General features: G+C 42.6%; 2 protein-coding genes across 5 annotated transcripts in view; both read right to left on the reverse strand.

The window, feature by feature from the left end:
* LOC144667837 (alpha-2,8-sialyltransferase 8F-like) overlaps positions 1 to 22,394 on the reverse strand; it is a 1,155,130-nt gene that overhangs the window by 594,913 nt on the left and 537,823 nt on the right. The window lies entirely within an intron of this gene.
* Positions 440 to 22,394, reverse strand: part of LOC144667722 (transcription factor CP2-like protein 1) — a 45,238-nt gene continuing 23,283 nt past the window's right edge. Inside the window, exons 9-15 of the mRNA XM_078529175.1 lie at positions 21,159 to 21,213; positions 19,585 to 19,678; positions 14,454 to 14,544; positions 7,646 to 7,743; positions 3,173 to 3,315; positions 2,983 to 3,034; positions 440 to 1,344 (exon numbers count right to left, since the gene is read on the reverse strand). Coding sequence (XP_078385301.1) covers positions 1,307 to 1,344; positions 2,983 to 3,034; positions 3,173 to 3,315; positions 7,646 to 7,743; positions 14,454 to 14,544; positions 19,585 to 19,678; positions 21,159 to 21,213 — 571 coding nt within the window. The 3' untranslated portion in view covers positions 440 to 1,306. The remainder of the gene's footprint in view (positions 1,345 to 2,982; positions 3,035 to 3,172; positions 3,316 to 7,645; positions 7,744 to 14,453; positions 14,545 to 19,584; positions 19,679 to 21,158; positions 21,214 to 22,394) is intronic.

A 22,394-nucleotide genomic window follows, 5' to 3' on the forward strand; every position in this document is an offset into this window, starting at 1 on the left:
TCTCGGCTGAGGGAAAATCAACCAGGTTTCCCACTGCTGTTGCCCCTTGTGGAAAGCTCAGGTATGCAGACACCTATTGAGAAGGGGCTTGATGCCATCCATGGTCAATTGCCTGCTGGTATTTATTGGCTAGGCTTGCACATATGGGTAGGAGGGCCACTTCGACAAGATACCAGACAGCTCTTGGCATCCATGGAACTGCACCCCATGAGTAACGTTCAACAGGGAGAGAGGAGAAAGCTTGTAGGTTAAGTGAGGGAGACAGCTTGGAAGAGAAACAAACCTGAATGACCCAGTAGAGGGAGATTTAGAGCATGTTCCAATCATTCCAAGTTCTATAATGGATTGCTGATAGATAATCTATTCATCTGCTATAAACCCGGTATAAGAAATCTCAGTCATGAAGAATGGACTGTTGTGAAATAGTGTGATACTTTTATTTATGTCTTCATTACTACCTGTGCGTAAAAAAAAGTGACTTCAACATCTCATATAAAAGGTTTTACATTTTTACAATGATTAAATATGAATTACCAACAAGACATTGTGTTGACATTAACATTGGAAAGTAATTTAGTTATTACATGGTTCATGAGTAACAGCGAAACCTGCTAGAGGATGCCGGTGACAGCCTTTGCAGGTTGACTTTAATATCTGTCCTCCTGTGTTGCTGCTCTGATAGAAAATTCCAACAGATACCCCCCTCTGTTATTGCTGGTGTAGGTTTCCGAGTCACTTTCCTTTTGGGGAATCCTTGAGGATCATGTTTGGGTTGAGTCACAGTTTTCTGTTGGAAGTTTTGAAGCAGGTGCATGAATAGCACAAAGGATTGGAGGCTGTTGCGCCATCAAAAGGATGCCTTGGAAATTAACAGAGGTATCAAGATGGCCCCATCCTGAGCTTTGCACTCCCAATGTCCACCAAAAGGACACAATCATTTCCACAGGATAGTTTTAGAATTGAAACCTGGTACTACTCAGAAACAAAACCTGCTGTATGAATATGGAAGGGAACCGGCAGTTTTGTATGTTTTGACTATATTGTTATGTCTTATGGTCAATGATGGATCTAAACACATGCTGGAAGAACTCAACATTTCGTCATGCAGTCTTGTACCCCAAAGGTCGTTTAAGGTGAATCAGTCTGCCGCACTCAGTGCTGTGCTTGGAAGGAGGTACTGATCTGTGATATAAATTGCTGATCTGATTGTGCAATAAGTTTCACAAGGTTGAACTGTGCTCCAGATGCTCTGAGTGAAAGATCAAAGTTCACTGGTTTCATTTTCAGATGTAAAGCCGCCTGCTTCCTATTTTAAAATCATATAGTAGCCATCCAAACTGTCCACTGCAAGGGAAATACAAAGACTCTTACAAAGTCACATTTATAACTCAATGTTGAGATCACAAAATGCTAGGTGTACATCTGGCGCAGATTGGATTACGAGTATCCTCCACTTATATTCAAAGGGCTATTTAAAAGTGCTTATTACATTCAAGTATTACAAATTGCAAATGTTTGGTTCTCCTGCTGCATTCCAGGTAAGTAACACTGCCACAAGAATATGGGACTACCAGTTTGCCTCTCGGTCAACACGAGTTCAAATGAAAAAGGTTCTTCAACCCATTTCATCTCATCCTTTCAGAATATGGAATTCTGGCTGCTTTCCCAATCTAGTATCCGTCTATAATACCAATCCTCCTGTCTTCCTCTGGCCATTCTTTCAATGAGTCCAGTATCTTGAGCTAGCCACCCCACCTGTCAACCTACTGGTTAGATTGAACCATTTTGATTTAAAGTTTCAAAAGTTTGTTATAAAATCAATTCTGAAAAAATATCAATGGTCTTGTCTCCTGAAAGGAGAGAAGGGGACGATGGGAGTGTCCCTATGGGGTCAGACTGACTCAGCTCCATGTTTATTGTAGTCTACACATGACAAAATCATCCTTTTGTGATGGGGCATGTCTGTGTGTCTGGTCATCTCTGAAACTGGGTCTCAAGATAGTGGAACACAGTCAGCCTATGAAACCAACACCCAACACAAATATAAAGGCGGGAGAAAGATGCTATGAGGCTGCTTTTCCCAGACCAGAACAAAAAGTAAATCGAAAAGTGCCTTTCAGTCTAAGACACTGAACCTCCATTTACTACAGTACCACCAATAGCAGTCCCAAATTATGCAGATATGCACAAAAGTCTAAACCTCCATATCAAATTTTAGTCTTTAGTTGCCAGATTTTTTCTGTGTTCTGGCTGATTCAGCTTCAAGCTCCCGGCTTCCCTCTTGGAAATTTTGTTTTGTAAAATGTGTTTCCTGGAAACAGTTCTTGCCAATGTACGATATTTTCTTCTTCAGTTGCTAATTAAGTTTTCCTAACTAATTTTCAGAGCATCTGATAGGCCAGAGTGGGTAAAGATGGCAGATTCCCTTTCCTAAAGGACATGACTGAACCAGATGACCCTGTGCAATAGATGATGGTTTCCTGGTCACCGTTACTGAGATTAGCTTTATACTTCCAGATTTATTAATTGAATTTAAATTTCATTAGCTGCCATGGTGAGATTTGAACCCATATCTCCAGCACATTAGTCTGGGTCTCTGGATTACCATTCCAGTGACATTGCCACTATGCCACCATCTCCTCCAAATGGAGTCCTAATTCTGCTCATGATGGCAATAGAAACATAACTGTCAGGTGGAGGTGGCCATCCTCTCCACTGACAAAACTTTTGCCTCATTTCCAAGCTCATTTCTTCTCCCTGTGCATTAAGGATGTAGAGACTAATTATAGTGCTTTGGATAGACTAACTCAGGACACACTAGAGACAACACTGTGTCTTGCAAAATCACTTTGAGAAGGTTCAACTCGAAAAACAACCATCTTCCCTCAAGTGCCCACCATGGCTATTCTAGGATGCGATTCTGCTATGTGCATCTCTGCAAGTGTGAGCTCATAAATGGTATCTACACATTGGATCACTTACCTTTCAGTGAGTTAATTATAAAACTGGATTCATCTGGAAGGTTCTGAATCATCTGCAAGACAGATGCAAATATTAGAAAATTGCCTTCATTCTACACTCTGTTTAAGCTACCCATTCTCATGATATGCATCCAGCAGCTCTACTCGTGCAGATAGTCTTCCCCCATGTGAGCCAGTATTCAGTAACTCACCTGGTCCCCAACCAGGATATGGATCCCAGCTGCTCCCTGTCTGTAGATCTGAAGGATCTGGTTTGGTGAGATGCTGAACAGAGCTGCCAACTTGTTGGTTAGTTCAGCTTTGGTTAAATCTTCCAGGTAGATTTCCTTGTAAACTAGGGAGGAAGACACAGAGGATGATACTTATTTCTATTTGGTATGCCTTAATGTGGAAACCAACAAACTAGTAAGCAATGAAATGTAATCATTTTGACTTGAGACAAATTTGTACCCTTGTTAGGAGGAAATTTGTGCACAAACACACGGGTTAGGAGCAGGAGTCGGCCACTTGGCCCTTCGAGCCTGCTCTGCGATTCAATAAGATCATGGCTGATCTGGATTGTAACCTCAACTCTGCACTGCCGCCAACCCCGATAACCTTTCACCCCCTTGCTTATCAAGACTCTATCTACCTCTGCCTTAAAAATATTAAAGACTTTGCTTCCACTGCCTTTTGAGGAAGAGAGTTCCAAAGACTCACTACCCTCTGTGAGAGAAAATTTCTCCTCATCTTTGTCTTAAATGGGTAACCCCTTATTTTAAACAGTGACCTCTAGTTCTAGATTCTCCCACAAGAGGAAACATCTCTCCACATCCACCCTGTCAAGACCCCTCAGGATCTGGTATGTTTCAATCAAGTTGCCTCTTACTCTTCTACACTCCAGTGGATACAAGCCTAATCTGTCCAACCTTTCCTCAAAAGACAACATGCCCATTCCAGGTATTAATCTAGTAAACCTTCTCTGAATTGCTTCCAATGCATTTAGATCCTTCCTTAAATAAGGAGACCAACTCTGTGTACACTACTCCAGATGTGGTCTCACCTATGCCCTGTATAACTGAAGCAAAATCTCTCTACTTCTTTATTCAATTCCCCTTGCAATAAACAATAACATTCTGTTAGCTTTCCTAATTACTTGCTACACCTGCATACTAACCTTTTGTGATTCATGCACTAGGGCACCCAGATTCCTCTGCATCTCATTGCTCTGCAATCTCTCACCATTTAGATAATATGTTTTTTTATTCTTCCTTCCAAAATGGACAATTTCACATTTTCCCACATTATACTCCATTTGCCAGATCTTTGCCCACTCACTTAACGTATCCATGTCACTTTGTAGGCTTCTTATGTCCTCGTCGCAACTTACTTTCCTACCTATCTTTGTGTCATCCGCAAATTTAGCAAACGTACCTTTGGCCCCTTCATCCGTCATTCATATAATTGCAAAAAGTTGAGGTCCCAGCACTGATCCCTGTGGCACACCACTCATTACATCTTGCCAACTAGAGAATGACCCATTCTACTACTCTTTGTTTCCTGTTAGCTAACCAATCTGCTCTCCTTGCCAATATGTTACCTCCTACACCATGAACTTTTAATTTCTGCAATAACCTTTGATGTGGCACTTTACCAAATGCCTCTGGAAATCTAAAAACAGTATATCCACCAGTTCCCCTTTATCCAGAACACATGTTACTTCTTCAAAGAAATCCACTAAATTAGTTAAACATTCCCTTTCACAAAACCATGTTTACTCTGCCTGATTGCCTTGAATTTTTCTAAGTGCCCTGCTATAACGTCTTTAATAATAGCTTCTAACATTTTCCCTATGACAGATGTTAAGCTAACTGGCCTGTAGTTTCCTGCTTTCTGTCTCCCTCCCTTTATTAAAAAAGGAGTTACGTTCGCTATTTTCCAATCTAATGGAACCTTCCCTGAAAATTCTAGGGAATTTTGGAAAATTGAAATCAACACATTAACCAACTCAATAGCCACTTCTTTTAAGACCCTAGGATGAAGTCCATCAGGACCGGGTCCAACAATGGCAGATCCAACAATTCGTTCAGTACCACTTCCCTGATGATTGTAATTTTCTTGAGTTCCTCCCTCCCTTCCATTTCCCAATTTATAGCTGTTTCTGGGATGTTATTTGTATCCTCTATAGTGAAGACCAATGCAAAATACCTATGCAATTCATCTGCCATCTCCTTATTTTCCATTATTAATTCCCCAGATTCACTTTCTATAGGACCAACGTTCACTTTGTTAACTCCTTTCTTTTTTAAATATCTGTAGAAACTCTAACTATCTTTTTTTTTATATATTTCAGTTAGTTTTCTCTCATACTCTATTTTTCTCTTATTAATCTTTTAGTCAATCTTTGCTGTTTTGTATTTTCTGTCCAATCTTCTGACCTGCCCCCATCTTTGCGCAATTATACGGTTTTTTAAAAGTTTGATACTACCTTTAACTTTTTAAATTAACCACAGATGGAATTTTTCTTTTGCACTGGAATGTATCTATTCTGTGTATTCTGAAATATTCCCTTAAATGTCTGCTATTGCATCTCTATTGACCTATCCCTTAAACTAATTTGCCAGTTCAATTTAGCTAGCTCTGCTTTTATGCCCTTATAATTGCGTTTATTTAAGTTTAAAATACTAATTTTAGGCCCACTGTTCTCTTCCTTTTAAACTGAATGTAAAATTCAATCATAGGATGATCGCTGCTGCCTAAGGGCGCCGTTATTATGAGGCCATTAATTAATCCTATCTTATTGCACAATACCAGGTCTAGTATAGCCTGCTCTCTGGCTCCAGAACGGGCTGTTCTAAGAAACTATCCTGAAAACATTCTATGAATTCCTCATCTAGGCTACCTTTGCCCATCTGGTTTTTCCAATCTACATGTAGATTAAAATCCTCACGATTATCACTGTACCTTTCTGACAAGCTTCCATTATTTCTTCCTTTTAGGCCCCATCATACTATGTGGTTACGGTTAAGGGACCTGTACACCACTCCCACAAGTGACTTCTTACTTTTACCATTTCTCATCTCTACTCTATCGCTACTACAGCTTGGTTTCCTGAACTTGGATCATCCCTCTCTATTGTGCAAATATCATAATTAATTAACAGAGCCACTGACCCTCAAAGAATATCCCACTGGCCCTCAGATTATGTCACTGACCCCTCAGGGGTTACTTCACTGACCTACCAGGAACCCTAGTTTGAAAATGGCTGCATTATGTTGTGTTGCATACGATGCAGAATGGCATCGTTCTTTAGGACGGGGAGGGAACTCATCATAATATTTAGGAAAAATATTAAATAGCTCACATATGAGTGATTGTTTTAATTCCTTTTTGCAGTACAGTCCGAAGCTGGTGAAGCTAAAATCCTGGACTCCTGTCACTAGAGGGAGTTGGTGTCATTTTATGCCAGCCTCAGGAAGATTAGTTTCAAAGTGTCAATTTTTTTAAGTGTATCTTCACACACACACTTTTTCCCATTGGGGACTAGTGAGGAGGTGGTGGAAGGATTCCCAGGCTGATTATCAGCCTGTTGAAAGGTGTCAATTCAACTCTGGTAATTCAGTGAATAGTTCAGCCATGAAGATCCCTGGGCCAATCCAGTCAGGGCCACTGGCATTCCAAGCACCACAGGCCAGGATTCCTCTTTCTACTTAGTGTCTAACAGGCCTTCTAGAATTCCTGTGGGTGAGATTTTTAACTGGCTTAAAGCCCAAGAATCATCGTCTTGCACAAGGATTAAAATCAGGCCCAGAGCGTGTTGAAGGCAGGGTTGCCAACTCTGGTTGGACACCTGCCGGAGGTTTTTGACACACATGACCTTCTGCCTCTGACTGTTCTGCTTCCACTATTGGTCTCTCAGCATGTCTGCCCTCTCAGCACATCGCCTTATGGGAGAGGATATTTTATAAAGGTCTTCAAAATCATGAGGGGTCCGGATAGGATAGGCAGCAAGAAACTGGTCCCAGCGGCAGACAGGTCAAGAACCAGGTGAATGGCAAAAGAAGCAATGGCAACAGGAGGAAAAGCTTTTTAACGCAGTGAGTGGTTAAGATCCAAATGAGACTGTGGTGGAGGCAGATTCAACTGAGGCTTTCAAAAGAGAATTAGATAATTATTAGAAGAGGAAAAAAAAATCAGGGTTAAGGGAAAAGACAGGGGAACGAGACTAACTGAATAGCTGTTGCAGAGAGTTTGCAAATGTGTACAACAGACTGAATGATCTCCTTCTGTATTGTTCCCATTCTATGATTTCTACACCAATTGGAAAGGGAGAAGACTCTTTGTTACCAACTGGATAACTCTTGACTGTCAAACAGCCATGTTCCCAACTCTAATATCTGTGAACAGTTTTGTTTATTAGTTGGAAAGAAAATTTAAAAAAAACACAGACAATGTGCTTTCTTCTGGGATGCTCACAGCAATGCCCAGGAGATAAAATTTTAATTCCTGGAGATTTCAGGGCAACCCTGTAGAGTTAATAATCCTTGTGGAAGGTGGATGAAGACAAGACCAGGCAAGACCTGTGATGACCCTCCACCTAACAGCCAGTGCTCTCTGACTTATTCATAGTCACCGTAATTCAATGCTCCTAATTATGGTGTTTTGATACTGATGTGGATACATACCACACATGGCAGCATTGGGGGAGCCTTGACTCTCTTCCTTCTCCTTTCCCTGCTGTGGCTCCTGACACATATAAACGGTGAGGCGCGGCCGAATGGACCTGTGGACACAAATGGTAAGATCACAGGATTGGTTTCTGACCATAGCTTTGCCCTCTGCTATTTTAAGAAAAACTCTACACCATGTCTTTCTACTTTTGACAAAATGTTGCGGGTTCAAACTCCACTCCAGAGCTTTGAGCACAAAATCTAAGCTGACACTTAATGCTGCAGTACCGAGGGAGTTGCTGCACTGTCGGAGCTGACACCTTTGGGCTGAGACTTTAAACTGAGAACCTACTGAGAACTGTGAGTCTGAGTTTGCAGAAGGATATAGATAAGTTAAGTGAGTGGGCAAAAATCTGGCAGATGGAGCATAATGTGGGAAAATGTGAAGTTGTTCAATTTGGCAGGAAGAATGAAAAAGCAGAATATCCCTTGAATGGAGAATTCCGAAGTGCAGAGGGATTTGGTGGTGTAGTGCATGAGTCACAAAAAGTTAGTATGCAGGTACAGCATATACAGGCAGTCCTCAACTTTACGATGTTCGAGTTACGACGAATGGCGCTTACGACGTTTATAAATTGACACCCTGTTTTGACTTTCCCACATCAGTTTCGACTTTATGACGCCACACCAGCGAACAAGTTCAAACGTTCATACGTGTGCATCGATGTTCTGTGCTGCCCATCTCCCTGACTCAAGGCACAGTTGCTGTTCTGGCATCATTGTTACTTGGTGAACCTTTGTGTTTCAAAAATTTTACAACTTAAATACATTAATAACTCATCTATAACTGATTGAGTACAAAATCCTGGGTTATTTTGGTGAAAATAAGGTATCGGGCCTTGGCTCAGGAAGTACTTATTCCCCCATTTGTGCCATTGATCTTATGGGAAAATCGGTTCTGACTTACAACATTTCGAAAGAAGATGCGGTTTTCAGGAACCAATTGCATCGTAAGCCCAAGGACTACCTGTGATCAAGTATTCTAATGGAACGCTATACTTTATTACAAGGGGAATTGAACCTAAAGGTAAGGATGTTGTGCTTCAGTATACTGTGTGCTGTTTTGGTCTCCTTATTTAAGTAAGGATGTAAGATCATGGCTGATCTGATTGTTTCAAATTCCACATTCTCATCTACCCCCGATAACCTTTGGTTCCTTTGCCTAACAAGAATCTATCTACCTCTGGAGGTGGTTCAGAGGAGATTTACTAGATTGATACCTGGAATGAGCGGGTTCCCTTGTGAGGAAAGGTTGGACAGACTGGGCTTGTTTCCACTGGAGTTTAGAAGAGTGAGGGGGTGACTTGATTGAAGTCTATAAGATCCTGAATGGTATTGACAAGGTGGATGTGGAAAGGATGTTTCCTCTTGTGGGTGAGTCCAGAACTGAGGGAACACTGCTTTTAAAATTAGGGGCTGCCCTTTTAGGACAGGGAAGAGAAGTGTTTTCTCCGAGGGTTGTGCGACTTTGGAACTCTCTTCCTCAGAAGGCAGTGGAAGTGGGGTTAATGAATATTTTTAAGGCGGAGGTAGATAGATTCTTGTTAGGCAAGGGAATCAAAGCTTATTGGGAGTAGATGAGAATGTAGAACTTGAAACATAAACAGATCAGCCAGGGTCTTATTGAATGGCGGAGCAGGCTCGAGGGGCCGAATGGCCTACTCCTGCTCCTATTTTGTAAGTTCGTATGTCTGCCCTCTTGGGTGCATGTAAAAGACCCCATGGCACTATTTGAAGAAGAGATGGTGAATTCTCCCCAGATGTCCTGGCCAATGTTTATCCTTCAACCAACAGATTATCTGGCCATTGTCACATTGCTGTGAGAGCCAATTGGCCCCTGTGCTTTCTTATATTAAAATAGCGACTGTATTTCAAAAGTTCTTCATTGGCTGTAAAATGATTTGCAAAGTCCTGAAGTTGTGGAAAGCGCTAAACAAATGCAAACCTCTCCAGAAACAGAAAAAGCTGGAAAAACTCAGCAGGTCTAACAGCACCTGTGGAGAGAAAGACAGAGTTAACGTTTCGAGTCCGTATGACCCTTCTTCAGAGCATCCTCAGCATTTTGCTTTTATCTAAATGCAAATCTCTCTCTTTCTTTTACTCAGTCTTTCTACTTCTCTAACCTCTTTTAAGATGCTCCTCAAAACCTACCTGACCGCATAGCTCCTTAGGTAGCTCGGTGTCAAATTTTGTCTGATTTATGTTACTGTAAAATGCCTTGGGACTTATTGAATTAAAGAATATTGTTGCTGTTTCAGCCATTGTGATGAAGAAACTCTTCCCGTGAAACACAATCTCTAGTGAACAAGCTCATTTCACCTTCACTGGCCGCTACACTGGCCACTATTTTGTTAAAATGCACTTATAACTGGTTTAAGGTTGAAATGGAAAGGGAAAGGACAGGAAAAGCTGTGCTTACTTTTACTATAAGAACACAGATAGGAGCAGGAGTAAGCCACTTGGGCGGGATGAGGTTTCATGAATGATTTGAAATTTTCAGAGAACTTTTTATTAAAATTAATGCACATGTCCCAGCTCACGTGACAGTTTCACATGAGGGGACATGTTATAAAAATTTTTACAACACTTTATTAGACTGTTTAAACTTAAAACTAATCTCCTTGAGGCACAGAGGTGCCTCAGGGAGATTTCCGCGCTTTTGCGTGCATGCGCGAAACAGCGCAGTCCTGATTCAGGCAATCCCCCCCCTCCCCCGCCCGCACAGGGAGTGCACAGTGCTTCCGGGCGCGCGTAATGCTGGGCAGGCCTTAATTGGCCTGCCCACGTAAAATGGCAGTGCCCAGCCAATCGGGGGATGCCGATCGGCTCCACGCCCACCCGCCCCCGCTTAACCCCTCCCACCGACGGGGAGAAAATTCTCCCCATAGAGAGAGAGAGTTGATGTACTAGTGGGTTTAGCGGTCTTAAGTGGATAAGTCCACAGGCCCGGCTGAGATATATCCCAGGCTGTTAAAGGAGGTAAGGGAAGAGATATCAGGGGCCCTAGCAGTAAGTTTCAAATCCTTTCTGGCCACAGGTGAGGTGCCAGAGGACTGGAGGACTACAAACATTGTCCCATTATTAAAAAAGGAAGGGAGAGACCAGGAAATTATAGACCAGTCAGTCTAAACTCGGTGGTGGGGAAGTTACTAGAGAGAATTCTGAGGGACAGAACATGTGTGCACTTGGAGATACATGGATTGATCAGGGATAGTCAGCATGGATTTGTTAAGGGAAGGTCGTGTTTGACAAATTTGATCGCATTTTTTGAGGAGGTAACCAGGAGTGTTGATGAGGGTAATGCATTTTATGTGGTCTACATGGACTTTAGCAAGGGCTTTTGATAAGGTTATTTATGGCAGACTGTTCAAGAAAGTAAGAGCCCATGGGATCCAAGGCAAAGTGGCACGTTGGATCCAAAATTGGCTGAGAGGCAAGAAGCAGGGGTGATGGTAGAGGGATGTTTCTGTGACTGGAAGTCTGTTTCCAGTGGGGTTCCACAGGGCTCGGTGCTGGGGCCCTTGCTGTTTGTTGTGTACATAAATGATTTGTATTTAAATGTAGGGGGTATGATCAAGAAATTTGCGGATGTCACAAAAATTGGTTGGGTGGTAAATAGTGAGGAGGATAGCCATAAACTGCAGCAGGGTATCAATGGACTGGACAGGTGGGCAGAGCACTGGCAAATGGAATTCAACCCAGAAAAGCGTGAGGTAATGCACTTGGGGAGGGCTAACAAAACAAAGGATTACACTGTGAATGATAGGACCCTGGAAGGCACTGAAGATCAGAGCGACCTTGGTGTGTATATCCAAAGATCCCTGAAGGTAGCAGGGCAGGTAGATAAGGTGGTTAAAAAGGCATATGGGATACTTGCCTTTATTAGCCGAGGCTTAGAATACAAGAGCAGGGAGGTTATGCTGGAACTGTATAAAACGCTGGTGAGGGCACAGCTGGAGTACTGTGTGCAGTTCTGGTCGCCACATTATAGGAAGGATGTGATTGCACTGGAGAAGGTGCAGAGGAGATTTACCAGGATGCTGCCTGGGTTGGAGGGTCTAATACTATTCTTGATTCCTTTTGTTAGCCATGGTTGGGCCACTTTTCCTGTTGTGTTTTTGTGCCAGAAAGGAGTGTATAACTGTTGCAATGCACACATTCATTCCTTAAATATTAGGCATTCCCTTTCCACCATCATGCCTTTTAATGAAGTTCCCCATCTATCGTAGCCAACTCATACCTCATACCTTCATAGTTTCATTTGTTAAGATTTAGGATCCTAGTTTGGGGTTGAACTGCTTCACTTTCCATCCTAATGAGAAATTCTATCACATTAGGGTCATTATTCCTTAAAGGACCCTGCACATCAAGACAATTAATTAACTCCTTCTCATTGCACAATACCAAATCTAGAATAGCCTCTTCCCTAGTTGGTTCCTCAACATACTGGTCTAAAAAACCATCTCGTACACATTCCATCTGCCACAGTATTATTGCTAATTTGGTTTGCCCAGTCTATATGTAGATTAAAGTTGTCGGTGATTATTGTAGCATCCTTGTTACCTGCATCTCTAATTTCCTGTTTAATGTTGTCTCTTATCACTGCTTTTTGGAGACCTATAGACAACTCCCAATAATGTTTCTGCCGCTTGTCGTTTCTTAGCTCCACACAAACTGATTCTACATCTAGATTTTCTGAGCCAATATTCTCTCTCACTATTGCACTGATTTCATCCTTAACAAACAATGCCGCACCACCTCATTTCCCTTTTTGCCTGTCCTTCCTAAATATTGAGTATCCTTGGATATTCAGTTCCTTGGATATTCAGTGGTGGTGTTCCTGTGCATCCGCTGCCCTTGTCCTTCTTTGTGGAGGTTGCGGAATGGGAAGGTGGGTGTCAGAGGAGCCTTGGTGAGCTGCTGCAGTGCATCTTGCAGATTGTACACACTGCTGCCACTGTGTGTCAATGGTGGAGGGAGTGACTGTTGAAGGTGGTGGATGAGGTGCCAATCAAGTGGGCTGCTTTGTCCTGGTTGGTGTGAGCTTCTTGGAGTGTTGTTGAAGCTGCACTCATCCAGGCAAGTAGAGAGTTTTCCATCACACTCATGATTTGTGCCTTGTTCAGTGGTGGACAGGCTTTGGGGAGTCAAGAGATGAGTTATGCGCCACAGAATATCCAGCCCCTGACCTGCTCTTGTAGCCACAGTATTTATATGGCTGGTCCAGTTCTGTTTCTGGTCAATGATAACTCTCAGGGTATTGATAGAGGGGGGACTCAGTGATGGTAATGCCATCGAATGTCGAGGGGAGATGGTTAAGATTCTCTCTTGTCGGAGATGGCCATTGCTTGGTACTTGTGTTCATCTTTGGCTTTACTGGTTCAAAATCACTTGTATGCCAGAAATTGAAATCTGGTCCTGTATTTCAATCGGAACAAATACATTTCAATTTAATATCAGATGGCAACAACCAAGATAAAAACAAATTACTGCAGATGCTGGAGATTGGAAATAAAAACAGAAAGTCCTGGAAAAGCTTAGCAGGTCTGGCAGCGTCTGTGGAGAGAGAAACAGAGTTAATGTTTCATGGTCACATGACTCTTCTTTGGAAGAAGCAGAAGAGCGCCGAAGAAGAGTCATTCGACTCGAAACATTAACTCTGTTTCTCTCGCCACAGATGCTGCCAGACCTGCTGAAGTTTTCCAGAAGTTCGTTTTTAAAGCCAAAGGCAAAGAACTTGGATTGCCTCTAGGGGGCAACCTTTACCTATGTATAGGATTGTGTATATCATGTACCATATACTGGACAAACAGCAATGCGAACTGTTTACTCTGAAGTTATTGAAGTATTTCAGATGGGAGTATCAGAATTAAAAGTTTGTAAACTGTTGTTATAATGGTGAGGCAGTTTATTCTAGAGAATATCCAGGTAACCATGCCCAGGGGCTTTCCTTGCCTGTTTCCCTTCAGTATAAAAATGTCACGGACCCACCAATAAAGTTCTACTGTAAATCTCATGACAACAGGACATCCTGAAACCTCACTATGACAGCTGGTGATATTAGTGACAAACGTTTAACACATTTGTACCATTCCTCCACCCATTTATTTTAGCACAGCTGTAAATTATTTTAACCTGGTTAATGTCACTGCTAAAATAGTGGAATATATCATAGAAAGATTATATGAATGGGTTATGGGTCCATTGACTAATAGCTGTCATCTCCAGGCCACCAAGATTAGGCATTGGAATGAGACGCCACTGATCACAGGAAACACTGCCTGTTCTCAGCTTTTCACAATCCTTTAACTTACACAGAATTTACAGCACAGACATAGACCTTTCAGCCCAGCTGGTCTATGCTGGTATTTCTGCTCCACACCAGACTCCTCCCACCCCTCTATCTAACCCTACTGACATAACCCTCCGCCCCTTTCACCCTCATGCATTTACCTAGCTTCCTGTTAAATGTATCTATGCCGTTCGCCTCAAATACTCCAGGAAGTCAAAAGTTCCACATTCTCCCCACTTTCTGGGTACAGGAGGTGCTCCTGAATTCCCCATTGGATTTATTGGTGACCAGCTAAGAATTATAGCCGCTATTTGTGGTCACCCCATAAGTGGAAACGTCTTCTCTACATCTACCCTTTAATAATCTTGAAGGCTTCAACTGGTGCCTTAGGTGTTGTGCTTCTGCCTGTCAAAGCAGAGATGAGGAGTCATTAATCTGTTCAGAGATTCTGGCTGATGGCGACAGCTTTACCTCAGTCGGAGTGCATTAAAAAGCCTGATTCCATCTGCTGGGCCGCAGATTTGAATGATGTCATCACGTGAGAGTTTAAGTAGATCAGTACCTATGGATTTGAATGTGTAACAATTAGCAAGTGTTTAAAAAAAAAATTAAAATTCAACTGTGCCACACAAATCATGGGATTGGGGGTGAGATATTAGCACGGGTTGATTAATGGACAAAAACCAGGGAGAAGGAATAAAAGGGAATCGTTTTATAAAATGTACACTTCACACAAACCTTGCTCAGTCCATTACGATGGTTTTTAATTCAATCTCCTGAGCAAATTTCCAGTTTAACTTGTCTCAAGTGCTAAAAACATTTTTCAGCAAATTAAATCAGAGTACATTCTCACGCTTTTTAAAATAAAATCGTTTGATTCCTTTGCCCTCCATGCACATTCTGCCTTCATCGGTCTATTGAAATTGGTGGGAAATATTAGCCAGGTAGCCGCTCCTCAAGGCTACTCTGTCATCCTTACTGTACAATGTCTTACTGTAGACATTGAGAGGTGGGCAGGAAGCCTGCTGGGCACCTTTAACTCTGGGTATAACCAAGCAGCAGATTATGGATCAGAAGATGTCACACAGGGCAGGCGTCTGGCCAAACTCCATCTTGAATGCTGTGTCCTTACATTCTCTGGCCTCCAGCTTCTCTCCGTAGGAACACAGGAGTAGGCTATTCAGCCCCTTGAGCCTGCTCTGCCATTCAACTAGATCATGGCTGATCATCTGTCTCAACACCATTTTCCTATGCTATCCTCATATCCCTTGATGTCATTAGTATCTAGAAATCTATCGATTGCTGTCTTGAACATGCTCAATGACTGAGCTTCCATAGCCCTCTGGGGGAGAAAATTCCAAAGATTCACCACCCTCAGTGAGGAAATTCCTCCTCATCTCAATCCTAAATGGCCTGCCCCTTATTCCGGGACTGTTTCCCCTGGTTCTAGACCACGCCCACCCCTGCCCCACCATCCCCCCCTCCCTTATCCTGTCTAGACTTGTAAGAATTTTGTTAGTTTCAGTAAGATAATAGTCTTTTTTTTAAAGCTATCTATTTTTATCTTGTTTCATTGACCTTTACCCCTCTGCTGTATTCTTCCTTCCATTTCATTCCTTCCAACTGGTTATTCAACTCTCCCTATTCCAATACCCTAGCGCTCTCTTTTCATGGTTGCCAACTCTCATCTGATGTATTACTGGAGACTTTGTCGCAGGATTTCTTGCCCCCCAATGACTCAGCCCTTATAACTGATAAGCAAGAGCGTTCAAAGGAAATGAAATAAACCCCACATTGTTCTCCATGTTGCTCGCTGCAGACTTCAGGCGATTAATCTTTAAATTGTGAATTAAGATTCTGGGATTGGGGTTCTGGCAATCCTGTCTCTATTTCATTCTTAGTTCCACTTTCTCTTCCTACTTTTCACCTTCTTGTTCTCATTATCTCCTTCTCTCTCCTTCTTTCTGTCAGACTATTATTAATACTGCATTGCAGGCGAGTTGCAGCTGGCTGTGATTTGTTATATTTGCAGTGATGTGTTTCACTGCCAGTGCGATATTCTGACATGATTTTTTTGCCTTTTTCGCCCAGTACCAGTCAAAGGATTGTGCAGGTGTGAACAATTTTCAAAATTCTAATTCCTTTTTCTTTAAAATGAGTTTGATGGACCTGTTTTTCCAAATCGTTGACCTAGTCACGACTCGTGCATGTCCCATCAATCTTTGATGGCATTTCGGACATGGAGGAGTCTCAGTTGACAAATAAACTGTCAGTGGCCCTCCCCACTCCAAACCTGTCCTTGCCTTGACAAGCAAATGTGCCTGTGGCACTGGAATGTTTTTAGTTGAACAAGATTCTTTACGATGATGGATGTATTGCAGCATTCTTGTGATTTCATTTCCATTAATCAAGGGTCCTTCAGGATTCTGTACTCTCCCAGTCTGCTGCCCCTTCATGTCAGTGACCTTCTCCACCCAACACCCAGGCCTACGCATCCTTGTTGATAAATCTGCCCTACATTCATTAACCTCCTAGACCTCGCACTCTTGGTGCACACGAGATGTACACCAGTAATCTCGCATCCCAGTAACGGGACCTTGATCTCCTTCGTGCTTTTTAGCTTTCAATTGTTCAGAGGTTTTCTCGTGTATTCAAGACTAATCAAAGTTCCAATCTCCTACCTTCAATGGTTTCACTCTTACTGCTCCGTCACCCATCATTACCTTCCCTGAACTCAAATAGAATTCTCCACTTTCTCAATTTCTACAGCTGTTTTTAAGAAGCCTTTCTTTCCACTATCACACCAAACAGTATTTTCTCATGAAGGTAGATTGGAGAAATTAGGATTGTTTTCCTCGGAGAAAAGAAGGTCGAGAGGAGATTTGATAGAGGTGTTCAAAATCATTAGGGGTCTGGACAGAGTAGATAGGGAGAAACTGTTCCCACTCGAGAAAGGGTCAAGAGCCAGAGGGGACAGATTTAAAGTAATTAGTAAAAGAAGCAATAATTGATGTGAGGAAAAGCTTTTTCACACAGCGAGTGGTTAGGGTCTGGAATGCTCTGCCTGAGAGTGTAGTGCAGGCAGATTCAACTGAAAGGGAATTAGGCTGTTATCTGAAAAGGAAAAAAAATGTGCAGGGTTACAGGGAAAAGGTTGGAGAGTGGAACTAGGTGAGTTGCTCATTCGACGGGCTGGTGCAGACACGATGGGCCAAATAACCTCCTCCAGGACTGCAGAAATCCTGTGATTCTATGAAGTCTCTCTGAGATTTTTCTATTTGAGGAGCCTGTTCTAACACCAGAGCAGGAAGAGAATGTTGACAAATAAGCTAGTCAGACAGGCTGGACATGTACACTTGTGTTGGCACAGTCAATAACATTCTGTCACTCTACTTTAGTTGAACAAGTTTCTTTAACTGACTGTCTCACAGCTTCCTTGCGTAGCCACCTCCATTAACCCATCTGATGGACAATTTCTTTTGACCTCTGGCCTCCAACCTCTCACCCTCACAACCTTCTTGTGTCCATCTATTTGATCCAAGCTCTTTGTTCGAAGCCTCTCCATAACTTTCCGCATTTGTTTTATCTTCTTTCTCACTCCTTCCTTCCTGCTTTCTCCATCTCCATCTCAATCTCAATTTCCTTCTTTCCTCTTTTGCATTCCCTCTTGCTATTTTTTTTTTCCACTTTCCAGTTGCCATTATCTCCTTCTCTCTCATTCTTTTTGTCAGACTAATGCTAATGCTGCATTGCAGACGGGCCTGAATTTTCTGTGATTTGTTTTATTTGCAGTGAGGCGCTCTGTGCGCTGACAGTGTGACAGTCTGATGTGCCTTGTCTTTGCTATCTCCCGCTTCCTGCTGCAGGCACCACATAAACCCACAGCCTTTGTTGGGAGAAGACCAAAGTTGGCCCTCCTGTCAATTAAACGTTAGCTGGAAGCAAGAATAAAATCAGCAGTAACTCACTGAGATTTAAGCAAGGCTCAGGCGCTGTTTATTAGCATACCTGAGCTAACAATGCTAACTTTTTATGTTGCCTGTTCTAAAATTGAAAACCGGATGGATGCAGCATAAGGGCCACAGCTAGGGATGGGGAGCATAGCTTGGTTTCTGAAGCTTCGTTAATCCTTAATGACTAACTCAGATGTGTGAACTTGGGGCAAAACTGGCTGGCAGGAAACATCAGCTGGTCCATCAAGCCTGCCCCACATTTTGATGGTTGGATTATCATTTACTAAACATTTCTTCTCTCTACCCTTCCCCCAACACTGTGCCACCCCCACCCCACCTCATACCCACCCCACCTCATACCCACCCTTCAGCAAGAGGCGAAAAAAAGCAAAAAAAAAAACCAAATAAGGGGGAAGAAAAAAACAAGTTGGAAAATTTCTCTGTGACCTGTCAGGTAATCAAACCCAGTCCAGAGATATCACATGCCGCATGTTATCTATAAATCCTCTAAACGCAGCTATTTCCCTGTAAGTAGCTGCAGAATGAAGTGATAAAATGTGCTTCTAGTTTTAAAAATTTATTCCCCCCCCCACATTGAGAAACTGAAGTGAAGGTTCATGGCTCATAGTGCAGGATACTCCCAGGGTTCAATATAGTGAAGGAGGAGATAGATAGTAGGTGATGCCAAGCATAGGCTCTTTTCATACATTGTAGGAAGATGTGAGGACTGAGGCTTACAATTTTAGAAATTTCTGGACAAAACCAGAGAAACAAGGCTGTCGGGTCAAAACCCAAAGTAAGTATATGTTAACAAAACTAACATATCTGAATGGATATGCCTGTGCTACCTATCGGGAGGTCTTGTGGTGCAGTGGGTAGCATCTCTGCCTCTGGGTTCAAGTCCCACTTCAGAGCTTGATGACCATGGAAGGTGCATTCATAACGCGGCCAAACAGGTTGATAATCAGCCTGTAAATCCTTCCAATATGCCTCCTGGCAGGTGGTAAGAGTGGGAGAATTTCCTGGTCAGCCATACTGCAGAAAGCAATGGCAAACCACTGCTGTACTTTGCATAACCATGGATCAATCCAATGGAAGATCATGGTTGCCGATGCCCCTCTTAGGGCATGGTACCTGAAGGAGGAGGAGATGATACACTGGATCAGCATCTCCTCATTGCAGCTAACTATTTCCTGATAAACCTAATGTCTTGTGAAAAAAACCATCACAAGTCAGATGAGTGGAGTACGTTTTCAATAGATAACCTACCAAGCCAAATACTGACTAAGGAAGTCATGCCAGTTTGAAATAGTACAATTCATAATTAATAAGAGCCAATGCTGCAAGCTAACACCAAGTCTGTTGCAAAATGTTCTGATCAACCCTCTGATTGAATCGCTGCATTGGAATGACTCCCAGGAAGTGATTACCCATTATAACCAAGTTATTGGAAGTGTTTCTTCATTTACTGGATGATGGCTTGCAACAGCCATTGATGCAATAAAGTTCTCTAAAAGACTTTGACTTCTTTGGAATCTTTCTTAGTTTCTTGCCCAATCTCAATCCTCACCTTAAGATGGTCCACCTCTCTTTCTGTCATTCTATCCAACCCCTTCAGCCCATCAGTGAACAGGACTCTGGATTTTTACCTGAGAAATTTGCAAACAGTTTACAGAAGGTGGTGAATCGGTGTAGGTGAAGCCACTGTTGTGTTTCCTGAATTGTTAATGTCGGGGACAGATGCTGCAAAAGAGAGAGAAACCCCTTGAATAACACTCAGACAAGATAATTTGATACTTGCATGTTGTGAAATTACCAAGGTCTATTCTAATTAACAGGAATTTTGATCACACACACTCTCCTTTGTCAATGGTGTTGAAATTAAAGTTCTCCAATGATACATTTGTACCATTTCAAGGGTTTACTCCCTAGGGATGACTCCCTGAATACACACAGTTCAGTCCCTAGCTGTCCACCCTTCCCTGTTCGACCATGGTTCAGACCCTGGACTTTCTTCTGTACAATTGTAGCTTAGTGGTCACAGTGTAACCATGGTCGTGAACATGAATCCCAAGGCAAGTTGTGCAACTGAATTCAATACAGTTTGGTAATCTTTGGATTGATACCAAATAAAGGACCATGGAAGATGCCAGATTGTCCTTAAAAGCTCAGCTGCTTCCCTATTACCCTTCAGGTAAGGGAACCTGCAACTCCCTTCCACCATTGGTGGCCATTCCTTCTGCTGCCTGGCTCCTAAACTCGAATTCTCTCCCCAAACCTCTCCACCTCTATATCTCTCTTTCTTCCTGATGCTTCTTAATACCTACCTCTTTGACCAAAATTTTGACCATCTGCCCCAATATCTCCCTGGCGGCTAATGCTACTTTGTCACACTCCTGTGAAGCGCCTTGAGACATTTAATTGTGTTAAAGGTGCTGTACAAATGCAAGTTGACTCTTTATGCCCTTTGAGGTGGCTTAGCAAACCATTCAAAAATATGGGGGAGATGGTGCGTAGTGATAATGTCACTGGACTAGTAATCCAGAGGCTCAGGTGAATGTTCTGGGGACAAGGGTCCAAATCTCACCACGGCAGCTGGCGGAATTTAAATTCAAGTAATAATCTGGAATTGAAAAGCTAGTCTCAGTAATGGTAGCCATGAAACCATTGTCGATTGTTGAAAAAAGAACCCATCTGGTTCACTAATGTCCTTTACGGAAGGAAATCTGCCGTCCTTACCCGGTCTGGCCTACATGTGAGTCCAGACCTAAAGCAATGTGACTGACTCTTAACTGCCCTCTGAAATGGCCAAGCAAGCCACTCAGTTCAAGGACAATTAGGGATGGGCAACAAATGCTGGTCTTGCCAGCGATGCCCACATCCCATGAAAGAATAAATTTAAAAGAAAATAAAAAGTTGCTGCCCTCTCTTCAAAGAGAAGGTCTACCAACACCCCCATAATGTACTAGGCCTGGACAATAAGTGCAAATTAGTCGGCATCACCAACATCACAAGAACTGATTTCTAAGATAAAATTTTACTCCCTCAGATTTTTTCTTTAAGTCACACGTGGTTGAGTCTTTGAGATTTTCTTCCCATTCAGGCATTATGCACATGGTCAGATATCAGTGCTTTACTTGATTCAGGCTTCTGTCATATACTAACTTTCATTAACTTGCACCTCAGGTATCTGAAGGAAAGTCTAGATAAGGAGAATACTGACCTCCATAGTGCCCTGTACTGATCCGTCCACCTGATGATTTGGGGATGAACAGCTGCTACAGAAAAAAAAGTATCGATCAGATGTCACTTATACTTCTTTAGGTCTAGACCCACACCTCACTACAGATGTAAAATCAAACACACAGAAAACTATTGCCAATAGTCATCATTCTTCTTCCAAATCCTTGACCTCAATCACGGAAGAGCAAGGGCAGCTGGTGTAGTTTTTGAAAAGCTGCCTTGTCTCTGCCATGCTGAGTACATGCCTTTGATGATGTTCTCCGTGTGGAATTGGAAACCAATTTGGGAATAAAAAACACACATCGTCTTCTTCGTCTCATCATTATTTACAAAAACGACTTCTCCCAGTTGAGGAATTGAACCCTGGTCACCCATGTTACAGGTGGGGATATTAAGCGCTATACTAATGAGGAGCTGGGGTATGGGAACACTACCAGCTCCAAGTCCTCTCCAAATCACTCACCATCCTGACTTGGAATTTTATTGCTGTTCTTTCACTGTCACTGGGCCAAATTCCTGGAATTCCCTCCCTAACAACACTGCGGGTGTCCCTAAACCACACGGACTGCAGCGGTTCAAGGAAGGCAGCTCACCACCTCCTCCAGCAATTGGGATTGGCACATCCTAAGAACGAATAAAAAAGTTCCAGTCGTTCCTGTGTATAAATCCATCCTGCTACATTATCTCAAAGCAAAGAAAGCTGAGAGAATATCATCGTGCTCATCCATTTTCATCCTACCCATCAGATGAGAGATAATCACAAGAAACCACAAGAAACCCTCAACCTCTGGCAGTCCAGTCCACAAAGTTCAGGCAATTCAGCTCTATTTACGCTTATATTCCTCAACTCTTAGTTTGTCCTGTTTGAGTTGTGTGTGTTTGGGAAGCACTGTTGCTCCCATGATGGTTAAACACTAAGCCAGAACCAGAACACCTGGCTAAGCCAGTTAGGATATACATGCAAATTAATGGGAGCACAAATGTAATCTTTATGGCTGGGATGTTCTGGTCCCGCCGAGAGTCCATGGGCTTTTGGCTGGCCCCTCGCATTCCTCGCAGCGGGTCCCTCCACACCAGGGCCAGAAAATCCCGGCCTATATCTGGTCTTAATGGGCCATCCAGGTTCATCCCATAGAGCCTGAAATCTCGATTGACCTGTTCAATCTATAAGGTGACAATCACTTCAAAACCAGGACGTGCTTCGTGTCAAAACCTT

The sequence above is a fragment of the Cetorhinus maximus genome, chromosome 25, assembly GCF_964194155.1.
Source record: "Cetorhinus maximus chromosome 25, sCetMax3.hap1.1, whole genome shotgun sequence".
In the NCBI taxonomy this organism is placed as follows: Eukaryota; Metazoa; Chordata; class Chondrichthyes; order Lamniformes; family Cetorhinidae; genus Cetorhinus; species Cetorhinus maximus.